At 52.9% G+C, this 13,373-nt stretch overlaps 2 protein-coding genes across 9 annotated transcripts; one reads left to right on the top strand and one right to left on the bottom strand.

Annotated features, from left to right (window-relative positions):
• Positions 1 to 278: 278 nt before the first annotated feature.
• Positions 279 to 13,132, top strand: MXD3 (MAX dimerization protein 3). 7 transcript variants are annotated; one of them, XM_049108856.1, is made up of 6 exons: positions 279 to 5,351; positions 5,634 to 5,739; positions 6,135 to 6,231; positions 6,360 to 6,632; positions 8,829 to 9,012; positions 12,797 to 13,132. In XM_049108856.1, exons 1-6 carry the CDS (start codon positions 5,282 to 5,284, stop codon positions 13,009 to 13,011), a joined length of 945 nt encoding a protein of 314 aa, XP_048964813.1. In that variant the 5' UTR covers positions 279 to 5,281; the 3' UTR covers positions 13,012 to 13,132. The 7 variants fall into 7 exon arrangements, with proteins under 7 accessions (XP_048964813.1, XP_025290008.1, XP_025290012.1 ...); XM_025434223.3 differs by lacking the exon at positions 12,797 to 13,132 and adding an exon at positions 9,084 to 9,595; XM_025434227.3 differs by lacking the exons at positions 6,135 to 6,231; positions 12,797 to 13,132 and adding an exon at positions 9,084 to 9,595 and having other exon boundaries at positions 6,360 to 6,389; positions 6,518 to 6,632.
• On the bottom strand, positions 9,862 to 13,274 carry PRELID1 (PRELI domain containing 1). 2 transcript variants are annotated; one of them, XM_025434228.3, is made up of 5 exons: positions 13,132 to 13,274; positions 12,360 to 12,585; positions 10,815 to 10,928; positions 10,612 to 10,690; positions 9,862 to 10,404 (listed from the first exon to the last, which is right to left on the bottom strand). In XM_025434228.3, exons 1-5 carry the CDS (start codon positions 13,221 to 13,223, stop codon positions 10,256 to 10,258), a joined length of 660 nt encoding a protein of 219 aa, XP_025290013.1. In that variant the 5' UTR covers positions 13,224 to 13,274; the 3' UTR covers positions 9,862 to 10,255. The 2 variants fall into 2 exon arrangements, with proteins under 2 accessions (XP_025290013.1, XP_025290014.1); XM_025434229.3 differs by lacking the exon at positions 10,815 to 10,928.
• Between the last annotated feature and the right edge of the window lie 99 nt (positions 13,275 to 13,373).

Here is a 13,373-nt window from a genome sequence, read left to right on the forward strand (position 1 = left end):
AGAGAGCACAAGTGAGCACACACATGGTGGGGAAGCCAGGCACAGGGAGAGGAAGAGAAACAATCTAGCAAACTCCCTGCTGAACAAGGAGTCCCAGCGTGGGACTCATCCCACAACCTTGAGATCATGACCTGAGCCGAAATCAAGAGTCTAACGCTTAACTGACTCAGCCATCCAGGTGCCCCAATGTAAGCTGAATAGCTCTGCTCCACTTTATCATAAGATACAAAGGGGGAAATGAAAAATTAGGAAAAAATATGAATATGTACTAGCTTTTTTTTTTTTTTTTTAATTTTTATTTATTTATGATAGTCACAGAGAGAGAGAGAGAGAGGCAGAGACACAGGCAGAGGGAGAAGCAGGCTCCATGCACCGGGAGCCCGACGTGGGATTCGATCCTGGGTCTCCAGGATCGCGCCCTGGGCCAAAGGCAGGCGCCAAACCGCTGCGCCACCCAGGGATCCCTGTACTAGCTTTATAAGCTTTATATTAGTTGTTTCTTTAAATCTATCCCTACTTCCACATTGGCCCCTCCAAATGTTTGGGAATATGATTATTTTGCTGTAAGAGTCTTGGCCAAAGGTAGTGGTGGTGGCATTTAACTTCGCTGCAAAAGAAGTTTCTGTCTTCTGCCCTCAGCTCTTGGAAGATGAGCTTTGTTTGCCCAGAGGCCTTGGGCTAGCCAGCAAATAATGTGATTTAAGGTGGGGCTTTAGGTCCCATGGTATCAGTCCAGTGGAGACTTGACATCAACCACATGAGTGCTCAATCATGCCCATGTAATAGAGCCCCAAAAATGGAGTACTGAGTCTTGGAAAAGCCTCCCTAGTACACAGTACTCTGTGCATTGTCACACATTGGTACTGGGAAAGTCACACGACCTAAATGGATGGGGAGAGAGTGACAGGCCTGCATCTCCTAGTTCCCAGACTCATAAGCTCCTTTCCTTGGCCAATCTTAATCTGTATCCTTTCCCTGTAATAAACTATAATACTACACACTATGTATGCAGGGAGTATTGTAGCTGTGAGTGGATTTTGTGAGTCCTAGCAAATCATACCCAGCAGTTGTTTTAGGAATTCCCTTGCGGTTGGTATAAGAGGTGACTGTGTTCACTTTACTGTACAGTTGGCTAAATTCCTTAGAAAACTTTACTCAAGAGGAATCCAAATCATAAGCCCTTTGCTCTAACTGCTAGATAGGTAAGGACTTGCTTGGTCTCTTAGGAAAATGAATGAAACAAACACACACACACACACACACACACGCACACATACTTTGATATAGTTATATTCTTTTTGCTCTTAGGGTCTACAATCAAAAATTATAAAGCACATTTTCTTTCTTTCATGTCTTACAATCAGGAGAACAGATAGTCAGTAGATGTTCCAGGAGCGTCTGGGTGGCTCAGTCACTTAAGCACCTGGCTCTTGGTTTTGGCTCAGGTCATGATCTCATGGGTTGTAGGATAGAGCCCCACATCAGGCTTTCCGCTCAGTGAGGAGTCTGCTTAAGATTATCTCTCTCCTGCCCCTTTTGCCCTTCCCCTTGCTGGCACTCTCCCTCTCTCAAATAAATATTTTTTAAAAAAATAGAATTTCCACAGAAAAGCCTCAAGTTACTGGAATTAGCAGATATGGACATAAACTGTTATAAATATATAACAAGTAACGGGGAAAGAATAATAACTGGAAGAGGGAAGGGATATAATGAGTATTTTTCAAAAATTATTGTCTATCCGGAACCTTAGAATGTGACCTAATTTGGAAATAGAGTCTTTACAGATGTAATTACCTGTTATAATTACCTGTTACAGATGTAACTTACCTGTTAAAATGACGTCCTAATATTGGGCCCTAATTCAGTGACTGGTGTCCTTATAAGAAAGGGGAATTTGGGCGTGCCTGTGTGGCTCAGTAGTTGAGTGTCTGCCTTTGGCTTGGGTTGTAATCCCAGGATCCTGGGATCGAGTCCTGCATTGGGCTTCTCCTAGGATAGCCTGCTTCTCCCTCTGCCTATGTCTCTGTTCTCTCTGTGTGTCTCTCATGAATGAATAAATAAATAAAATCTTACAAAAGAAAAATAAAGGGAAATTTGGACCCAGAGAGACACAGGGGGAAAGGGCTTGTGAATATAGAAGTAGAGATTTAAGTGATACATCTACAAGCTGAGGAATACCAAGGATTGCTGGCAGCCACCAGAAGTGCAGAGAGAGGCCTGGAACAGATTGTCCCACCAAACTGCCAGGCGGAAGTAACCCTGCTAAGCCCTGATTTTGGACTCTTGCCCTCCAGAGCTGTTAGAGACTACATTTCTGTTGTTTTAAGCCATTCATTTTATAGTACTTTGTTATGGCCCTAGGAAAACAATACATGAGGTAATGAGATATTCTGGGATATGGATAGAAAACTTTAAAAAGGACCAAATGGAAATTCTAGATTTGAAAAATAAGATGGCTAAAATAAAAACCACACTGGATGGGCTAAACACCAAATTGGACTTCACAGAAGAAAGAATAAGTGAATCTGAAGACAAATAGGCCTTATCCACACTGAAGCAGACAGATTGAAAAAAAAAAAAACCTGAAAACATTAACAACATCACTTTGCATTGATATATTCTGACTGAGGATATATGACATTGGGATCAGAGTAAGAGGAGAAAGAAAAAGGGCAGGAAAAAATATTTGAAGAAATAAAGACTGAAAAACTTTCCAGAAGCTCACAACATTCTAAGTAAGACAAATACCGAGAAATCACAGCCAGGCATATCATAGGCAACAGCTGGAAACCAAAGATAAAAAGGAAACTTACAAGTGGAGGAAGAAGACAAATCCTCTCCCATCCTCCACCTCCCCCCCACCCCCCCCACCCCCGTTTCTGGGAAGTGTTGCTTCCTGTCCCCCTGGCTGGTGGCTGGGACCCATCTATGTAGGAGGCTTGGAGGCCAGGTGGGCCTCAGTCTTGTACCCACTGGGGCTCTGAGGACAGAGTCCACTTCTCAGTGGGGTCACTCTGGTGCTCTTACAGCCGTGCTCTCACTTTCACAACTTCAGTCGGAGGTCACTAGCTCTTCAAGTGTGTTTTGCTCCCCTCTGCTGCTGGGAACCCTCCTCCTTCAGAACCCCTCCCACCATCTCCCTCTCCCCCACCCCCCAGGGCTGGGCCTCCTGGGTCGCCTGTGTCTGAATAGTAGGTTTGCACCTGTGCTGTGTGGGTGCTGACTTCAGTGAAATGAAATTGGGAATTCATCCACAAGCCTTGTGACGGCCTTTCTTCAGACATAGCTGACGGTGGATGGAGGCTTGGAGGACCAGTCAGCCTCTTGTGGGCCTTGTCAGCATCTCTGGCACCATCCCACACTGCGTTCTTTGCTTGCCGTATGCCAGCCACAGTGGCCTTTGGGTCTGTGTACATTCTTTTCATCCTCCGGCCTTTGCACCTGTTGTTCCTGTGTCTGCAGTTTCCCTGCAGACCTCCTGTACAGAGAGATTGATTACCCATTCATCGTCTTCCCCAAAAACATTCTCTGACCTCCCTGATTAGGACAAATGCTCCTTAGGACTTGCCTTCATGCTGTGTCTTTTCCTGTGAGTGTCTGGCACAACTGTCACTCCGTTTTGTGATAACTGTGTCCATCCTTGCCCCCCTTGCCTGTGAGCTCTGCAAAGGCAGGAACCCTTTCTGGTTTTGCCCATTTTGTATTCTCCAGTCCTGGGCACAGAGCCTGGGGTCCATTAACTGCTCTGCTAATATCTTGTGAGTGAATGGATGGATGGGTGCATAGGTGGACAGTTGTAGGCAGCAGTTTGGCTGAGCATGTCAGCAGTTCCTCTGGGAGTGACTCAGAGAAACTCAAAGGTTTTTCTCCTGAGGACTGACTGCCATGTATCATGTGTTTCCCAGGAGTATCTCTTAATACAGAATCTAGTTCCTCTTAGCCATTTCACACTCAGCACCAGTCTGGCTATAGTGCAGCACCCTGTAACAGGTGCTTTCATCTTCCTGCCTCCACCCGGGTGTGGCCACATCTGCTCCTGCTGCTCCTAGAGGTCAGTGTATCGACTCCCTTTGGGAGGCTAAAAAGTCATGTTAAAGAAGTGTTCCTGGACTCAGGCAACCAGGGGTTCTGTGGGAGGAAGAAACCTCTGTTTGGTTACACCAGCCTCAGAAGTCAATAGCTGCAACGTACTGGGCATGGATGGGCAAGAGCTCTGATATTGCGACAGTGCTGTCGTCACAGGGCTTCCTGAACATACAGGAGGGAGGTCACTTCCGAGTCACACAGCTGAGAAGCAGCGGGGGCAGGAGAGGAACCTAACTCTTTGGGCTCAAGAACTTAGGGCTCCCTTGAAAGCTAGTTCGCTTGTTTCCAGAGTGTGGCCTGGCTTGGGAAATTGGTGCCCTATTGACAGTTTCGTAGCAACAGTAGCTTCCCTGCTGATGAGGAGGAGCCAGGAGACCATTCCCCTTCGCCACAATAGGAAGCTGAGGGTGGGGGACTTAACGGGGGCAGATGGTAAGCCGGCTAGGGCACAGACCCTCGAGCATAGGAGCAGATCTGTGCCCCTTCCCCTGGCGCCTGCGCACTGCAGCTCCGTTCCCCGCCCAACCCCGCCCGGATGGCCCGGGTTTTCAAATTTGAAACCTGCTCCTTTTCCCGCCTGAATGTGTGGACCAGCAGAGGGAGAGGGCGGGGCCGCACGCGGCCAATAGTGCCCCGGAAGCTCCCCGGCCCCGCCCCGCAGGTGACGCCAGCGAGCCCCAGGAGGCAGCCGGCAAATGGGCGAGGGTGCCCGCCGGCCCCGCCCCTGCGGCGCCCACGTGCAGCAGCTAAGACCATGGGCCGCTGGAGACCCTGGGCTCCCGGAGTACCATTCTAGGTGCAGAGCCTTCGCTGTCAGCTTGGGGCTGGAAACCGAGGCCCTGAGATACCTAAGCAGGCCCTAAGCAGTCGGCGCGGGGTCGCTGGGCGAAATGGGCAAGACGCAGCCCCTTTCAGCCCGGGGGTTCACTCGTAAGGCGGGGGCCGGAATCGGCGCCCCTCGCAGTCCCGGCAGTCTGAGGAGAAGGGCGGGCTCGGAGAGGTGGTCGGCTGCTCCTCGGCCCCTTCCTAGGGGGCGGGGTCCAGAGCTGGGCGGTCCCGGGGGCGGGGTGTCCCAGGGGCGGGGCCGGCCCCTGTGTTTGTTGCACCGTGTCAGTTACATTGTAACAAAAGTGGTGCAGCCGCTTCGCTCTTCGGGCCAGCACCCTAGGCCCACCCGCCGCCACCCGTCGCCGACATGGAACCCGTGGCCAGCAATATCCAGGTGCTGCTGCAGGCGGCCGAGTTCCTAGAGCGCCGCGAGAGAGGTGAGGAAGAACTCCTGGCCAGACTCCAGGCGGCAGCCTCGCTGCCACAGGCCTGGGTCGGACTTGGCTCCCTACAAGAAGGATGCTTGCCTGGCTTTAGACAGTAGCCCCGGGGGCACCCCGCCCTCAACTTGGGGGTGGGGGAGGGGTCCACGGGCAGTCAGACTGGGAGGGGTTGGGGAAACGGCCCTGGCGCCAAAAGCCCTTCCCTGACCGGGCCTTGCTGGGGGCGCCTGCTGGAAGCAGACCCAGCCTGAAGCGGGCCGGGGCTCTCTCCGGCAGAAGCCGAGCACGGCTACGCGTCCCTGTACCCGCACCGCAGTCCAGGCCCAGTCTACCGGAGGAGGAAGCGATCGCCCCAAGCTTCTGGCGCGCTGGACAGTGGGCGGTGAGGAGGGCTGGGGACGGTGGGGAGCAGAGGGGGGATGGGTGCCATCCTTCATGGGGCTTCACCTTTGCCCACTTCCTCCTTGTTGCTTGCATCTTCTGGGCCACGTCCTCTGCTCTGGAGGCAATTCAGACCCCTCCTGCCATCTCTTCACTCCCCTCTGTTCATTCAGGGACTACTTGAGCACCCCTGATGTGTCAAACTATAAACAAGAGACTTTAGGGTCCTCCTTCCACTCACACATCTCCACTCGATTCCCCCACCACCCCCGCAGGCTTCTTCTCTTTTCTCAACCCTTTGCACATGCTATCCCTTCCAATTTTAATGCCTCTCCCTCCACTAACCCACCTAGGGTAGCATGTTTCTGGTTCAGGTCAACTGTCACCTCTGTCTAGGAAGCCCTTCCTTTGGACCCCACAACCACCAGAGCAGGCCTCCCAGCATTTGGCCCCAGCATGTCTCTGCCTCTGCCTGCGGACCCCAGTGCTCAAGGCAAGGCTGACAAAGTCACACTAGGCTGGTTTGGGACCACGTCTATAGTGGATCTTAAGCCCCTGGGACTTTTGAGGGTGTAGGTAGTAGCCGACGTACCCTTACCCCATCCTCCCTGGCATTGGCAGGTCTGTGCACAACGAGCTGGAGAAACGCAGGTGAGTCGTAGCTTTGCCCTGACAGCACTGGGCCCAGGAACCAACCCTCTATGGCCTTTCCTCCCCCTGCTGTCCCTCTGGCCTGCCAGGCTGGGCTGGCACTGCCCTCCAGATCCCTCCTCCCACAGGAGGGCCCAGCTGAAGCGGTGCCTGGAGCAGCTAAAACAACAGATGCCGTTGGGGGCTGACTGTGCCCGCTCTACCACACTGAGCCTTCTGCGCTGGGCCAGGGTGCATATCCAGGTAAGGAGCTTACCCCCTGCCCTGGGACCAACCTGCCAGACCTTGTGGGAGAGACCATAGAGAAGGGCTGAGTGTGGAACTGGGCAGAGAGGCCTGAGGTCAGAGCCCAACTGTGTGACGCGGTACAGTTCTCTGTGCTTTTTCTCATATGTGTTAAGTAGGAAGAAAAGCAGAAAATAACTCAAGAGGATTGCTCTGAGGATTAAGTGAGTTTGTCCAATAAACGGTCATGGTTATTACAACTATTATCACTTCAGTCCTGAGGCAGGTTACTCAGCCTCTCTGGACTTGATTTCCCCCTCCGTACAGAGGGGCATGGCTGTTGGAAATACTCTGATGTGTCATGTGCCAGGGTCCCTAGGACAGCAGAGGTTTTTACTTTCCCTCTCCCACCCTTCCAAGGCCTCCTGTTCTGAGCCATCTATTCTGATGCCATTTTGGGAGGCAGTTCCAGGCAAGCAGAGGGACACAGGAAGCCAGTCCCCCCTCTTCCAGCACCCTCCTGCTGCCTGGGCTAAGCTCAGCGCTCCCTGGTGGGCAGGAGTGGGTGTGTGGACTCAAGCCCTGGCAGCTCCAGGTGGTACAGAAGTGGCCTGGGAAACCATAGAGGCCTTTTCCTGCCCTCCTGGCCCTTTTCACAGAGGAAGATTTGGGGGCACAGCCAGGCCAAGGACCGAGCAGTACAGCTAACGAGAGACAGAGTCATAATCCTGGCCCAAGTCCCCCTGACTTAAAGTTTCCTTCAAGTGTTTATTGAGCACCTGTTCTAGGCACCAGGGGCTGTGGTAGACACAGATCCAGGTGCTATGCAGCAAATAAATCATGGTTCAGAGACTGTCAGCACTGCCCCATAGTGCCCATGTCTCCTTATTGTGCTGAAGAATGCCCTGGCCTGGTAGCAGGCCCATTTCTCACACGAAGCTTGCCTGGTCAGGTTCTTGGGACGTGTACCCCTCAGGTGCTGGCTGGCCCGCGGGGCAGGACCTGGCGATTGCTCCTTCCTTGAAGCCCTATCACCCCTCTTCTGGACTCCCTGGCCTCCTGTTTTGCCTCCTTGGGGCTCTCCTCCACCTTGCCCTAGAATGTTCTTTGCGGACATAGATCTGTCCAGGTCTGTCTCCTTCCCATGGCTCCTGACAGGACAGTCTCCACTCCTTACTTCCTGTGAAACTATAGGCCCTTTACAACTCAGGTCTTGCCACTGGTCTGCTCTTGGTCTCCTATCTCCCCATGCGCCACCAGAAAAGCTGAATTCCCCATGATCTTCCCAGTTTCCTTCTGCTTGTTTTTTTTTTTTTTTTAATTTAAATTCAGTTTGCCAACAGAATATAACACCCAGTGCTCATCCCATCATGTGCCCTCCTTAGTGCTCTTTACCCAGTCACCCTGTCCCCCTACCCTCTTCCCCTTCTGCAACCCTCTTTCCCAGCGTTAGGAGTGGATGCTGCTTCTTGCTTCACCTTTGCCTAGACAGCTTACTCATCCTTCTATACCCAGTAGGAATGTTCCCTTGCCCAGTTCTCTCCTTGTTGACTGAATGCAGGCTTCTGCCCACCAAGGGCTCTGGTGGGAGAACCCTTGGTCCTCCAGTCCCTGGACCCCAGCTTGAAAGGGATTAATATTGAAGCTATAGGGATCCTGGGGGGGTCCTGACAAGGAGTTACAAACTGGTAGCCTTTGTTTGTTCTATAGTTTTCTAAAAATTTTAATTAGTTGGCAGCACTTAAAAGGCCATTTGACATGAAAAAGCCTGACTTTCCAGCCTCTCTTACAGAAATTGGGAAATCTGGCAGCACCAGACCTGTTTGCATATGGCTATAACTGGCTAGAACACAGTGGTAGCCACCTTCTTGAGCTGTAGTGCCCACTCGCCATTGAGCCAGTCCTCCCCAGTCTCTGCTGCTTGCAGCCAGACTCCTGTTGCTTGACTAGGCCCTGAGGGCCTTTGAGATTGTGCTTTCCCCAACTCCTCAACATGGGAAGCTCACAGGCTATTTACATAGGACCAACCAGAGCAAAGGAGAGCTGGCTCCCTGGAGGATGTGAGAGTAACCCTCTGGGGCCCAGATCTAATAAGCCCCCACTGTGTGGAGCAGGCAGTCACCAAGTGGCCATAGCCCATTGTTGAGTGGTGTGGGGGTGAGGCCTGCACCCTCGGCAGCTGACCCCAGGCCCTTGTTCCCTTGGGACCTGCAGAAGCTGGAGGAGCAGGAGCAGCAGGCGCGGCGGCTCAAGGAGAAGCTGCGTAGCAAGCAGCAGAGCCTGCAGCGGCAGCTGGAGTGGCTCCGGGGGCTGGCAGGGCCGGGTGAGAGGGAGCGGCCGCGGGCAGACAGCCTGGACTCTTCAGGCCTCTCCTCCGAGCGCTCAGACTCAGACCAAGGTGAGTGCCCGAAGCCAAGGGGTGGCGTGGGCTGAGTGGGCCAGGTCTCCTGATGGACCCTCCCTGTGCAGAGGAGGTGGAGGTGGACGTGGAGAGCCTGGTGTTCGGGGGCGAGGCTGAGCTGCTGCGCGGCTTCAGTGCGGGCCAGGAGCACAGCTACTCACACAGCAGCAGCACCTGGCTATGACCTTCACCGCTCCGGAGCGGGCCTCTACCCGCAGACTGTCCTCTGCTCTGCCAGGCAGGAGCCCTCCCCAAGCCTCCAGGGCTGCTCGGAGTCACCTCCTGTTGGAATGAACTAAAAGGACCTTTAGGTGGGAATAGGTGCCTGCCCCCCCACCCTGCCGCTGGCTGTCGGCAGTCCCTCCCGGTGGGGGGGTGCCTGGGCTTCCCCTGAGCCCTGCAGGGCAGGCAGCTTGGTCTGGGCCATCCTTCCAGGCCCTCTTTGTAGCACTTAGCTCCACTATCCCCAAGTGGGGCGGGGTGGGAAGCTTCTTAAGCCCTCACATTCCTTCCTAGAGAAGGCATCCTGGCCTTTGTCCCAGATACTATACAGTATTTTCATTAAAAGCCTCTTTACTAACTTCCTGTCCATGGTCTTGCCTGATAAAAATGGGGAACTCCCAGCCACAAACTGGAAAAGAGGAAATGAGATCAGTAGCCATCACCAACACTGCACTGTACCAGGCAGTGGCCCTTTAATCCCTACAGCTGGGAGCTGGCTGTCTGGCCCCATTTCACGCGAGGCACTGAGGCTGAGTAAGCTAATAACTTGCCTGAGGCCCAAAGCCAGGACAGTGTGGAGTCAAGATTCTAGCTAAAGCTTTCTGACTCCAGAGCTAGGGCTGATTGAATCCAAAAAATATTTATTGAGTGCCTGTTATGTGCTAGATAATGTTCCAGGTACTTGGGACATAGCAGAGAACATGACCAAGGGCCCTGCCCTCACGGAGCTTACAGACTAGCATTTGTCATCCCCACACCTGCATGTAGTCTGTGACCCTGAGCAGGCCAACACTCTGTGCCTGCTTTTGGCTGCTCAACGTGGGAACAGGCAGGCCCGGCTCAGAGGACAATGTGCCTGCTACACCATGAAGGCCAAACAAGACACCCGCCCCCAACCCACCACCCAGACAGTAGAAAGGGCTGGAAGTGGACTTTTAATAATAAAGTACAAGGGGAAAAAGGCAGAGAGAATTGGGCCGGGTGGTCAGGTGTCCTACCGCACCAGGGCCTGGGCTAGCTACACAAAGTGCTGCTGCTGCTGCTGCTGCTTGGTGGCGGCCTTGCTGGCAAGGTCCTTGGCCTTCTCTGTAGCTGCCAGTGCCGTCTCCTTTGCCTTCTCCTTGGCTTCCTTGGCTGTCTCAACAAGGGTTTTGGAAGGGGCCTCACCTGCAGCAAAGGGCAGGGGCCAGCTTCAGAAGACACCAGAGACCTACCTCAACAACCCCTCCACGACATCCATTCACCCTCTTTGGGCCAGGGTACAGATGAGGGGTCCCAGGCTTAGAGTGGGATGGTAAAACAGCCACAGATTCCACGTCAGTCATGGCTGCTAGGACCAGACCCCAGCCTCTCTTTGTGCCCAGAGCCCCTCACCTTGCAGCTTGGCCAAGATGTATTCAAAGCCCTTCATTGTCTTGGTCACGTTGCTTTTGAACCGGGCAAGACCAAATTCCTACCAAAAAAAAAAGGGGATGGTGGTGGGATGGGTTCTGAGCTTTCCACTGATCCCTAGAGTCCAGCCTTCATGCCAAGTGCCCAGGCCCCCAAAGCTCTGGCACCCTCACAATGCTGCTCACCTGGACAGCTCTGGAGACACCAAATAAGCTAGAGGAGACCCAGGCTTCCCGGCGGATTTCGGTCCAGCCACTGTTATCAGAGTTCACACAGTAAACACATCGTTCCTCCACCACCTGTGCAGGGAGTCAGGCCAACCACAATCGTGTGGGAGTCTTTCACTTTACCAACTTGCACATAAATTTGATTCCCTGCCTCTTTGTCACAGGGTGAGGCAAGAAAACGAAAATCCACTTCTTTCCCTTACTGTATTCCCAACCTGCATTTCAGGAAGAGAGCAATAACATAAAGGCCATTCTGCTCTCTAAAACCTCTCTTCTGACCCTTTAAATTAAAAGGCATATAAACCTGAAATCAGTAGAATATGTGCCGGTTCCCTCCTGACCTTGGATTTTGTTTGGTAGATTTATGTGCAGTGCCTTTAGCCTGCCTTCTGCTCACTGCAGCTCTTGAGCTCCCCAGCGGTAGAAACAGAAATGGAAGCCTGGCAAACGTCACAGCTTTCGTGATGTCATAAGTGAACCAGTACTTCCAAGAGGAGCACTTAAAAGATCTGGCTCACAGCAAGGCCACTATCTTCATAATTTATAAAAACACAGATTATGCCCTCAGGGCAGTCAGCTGTAAAGCCTTCAGAAAATTCTGGGGCAGAACATCAAGGTGCCAGCTCACTCCATGACCTTGTGTGACACTTCCCCTCTCTCAACCTCACTTCCCTCTTTGCACAATAGAGAGCAATACCTACCTCCCAGAGTCACTGTGAAGATTAGCTGAGAGAGTGAGAGTTCCCTGAAAGCTTTTAGAATATATTCATATGTGAGAAGATACTGTAGGATGTTCCTTTAAACATGGGTTCTCACGTTTTGAAATCAAAAGGTATATGAGGGGATCCCTGGGTGGCTCAGTGGTTTGGCTCCTGCCTTCGGCCCAGGCGTGATCCTGGAGACCTGGGATCGAGTCCCGCATCGGGGTCCCTGCATCCTCCCTCTGCCTGTGTCTCTGCCTGTGTGTGTGTGTGTGTGTGTGTGTGTGTGTGTGTGTCTCATGAATAAATAAAATCTTAAAAAAAAAAAAAAAAAAAAGAAGGTATATGAACCTCTCCCAAAATCTCAGGCAAAACCCCATTACATAAGACAGACAAAAGGTGGAACTCCTCTAATCCTCAGGAGGCAAGGGGCCCAGATTCTCTCCCCTCTGAGGCACAACCAAAGAAACTGCTTATGGCTTAATGGAGTCCTGTTTGAAAATCAGTGCCTCCCTTCCTTGGCATCACTTCTGTAGGCCCAAACTCTATGTGTGCCAGGTACAGTGAAGGTGCTCTGTATTTAGTGCCTGGAACAACTCTAAAACAAGTACCCCTCACCACAGTATAAAAGAGGTGAAAGGTCCAGAGACTCTGGCTGAAAAAAATCGTCTAGAGTTTACACTCTACAGCTGTCACTCCCCAGTAACCCAAATTTGCCTCAGACAACAAAAATTCTTTCATGACTCCCTAGTGACATATACCTGAAGCTACTTTTGGGGGACCAAGGGGAGGGCACTCTCACCATCAGCCGGGCGTGGTTGATGTTCCAGGTGAAGGTGGTCATGGTCTGGTTCTGTGGGTCCACAATAGAATCCTCCAGGATGTACACCGAGTGAGCAACATTGGCAGGAAAGAGTCGCTCCGCCCAGCGAGGCATCCTGTTGGTCTTGGTCAGGAGACGCCGGGACAGGAGTTTCTGGTCAGGGGTCACCTCCCGGTGCACTATGTCTTCCGTCAAGACATGTTTGCTGCAAGTATCAGAATGAAGCATGCATGCTGAAAGACCGCCTGTTGGGGTTCCCAGCCGGGGCCTCCCACCCCAGAACGGCCATGCCTTCCTCAAACTTGCATTGTTAAGTGGTATGGCCCAGACCTCAACTAGAGTCCGTTGCGCCTATCCGAGGGCAAATTCCAACTCCCGCCCTCTTGCTGACCCGACCTCATGATTTATTACACCAGTGGAGAACGCCACAGGCAGAAGCAGGCCAGCGCCAGGACTTCCAACCTCAGGATCCCTCCCAACTGCTGTGCCGCCGCCTCTTCCTGTCTCACCACTGCGAAATGAGAGAACCTTGGACTACAGCCTCAGGTGCACCACCGCTCAGGCCCAGCCTCTTCCCACTATCTTGCAGGCCTGGCCTGGCCGCTTCTCGAATAGGGTCTTCTTACCCTAAAGAAGATGGCCATGGTTCCGACGATCCCCTCTCTCCGACTCGATGTCGAGTCTCTCCTGGCCCTACACTTCCATCTCCAGACAGCGAGGGGGGAGGACTGCTCTTTTCAGGGCTACGTACCTATAGGGATTCGGGTACCGCTGCCAGAAGGCAGCGAACACTTGGTCCCAGGAACTCCGGAGCACGCTCTGGCCCAGGAAATACTTCACCATCGTCCCGGCCGGGGCGGGTTCAGCACCCGCGCAGCATCAGGGGTGCGAAGCCCGGGGGGGGCACGCAGAGGCCGGGCCGGGACTCGGCGCACACCCGCCAGACTCGCAGCTCAGTAACCACCACGCCGCGCCCAAGGAGCCGCCGCCGCC

Source organism: Canis lupus, chromosome 4, assembly GCF_003254725.2.
Source record: "Canis lupus dingo isolate Sandy chromosome 4, ASM325472v2, whole genome shotgun sequence".
NCBI classification, from domain to species: domain Eukaryota; kingdom Metazoa; phylum Chordata; class Mammalia; order Carnivora; family Canidae; genus Canis; species Canis lupus.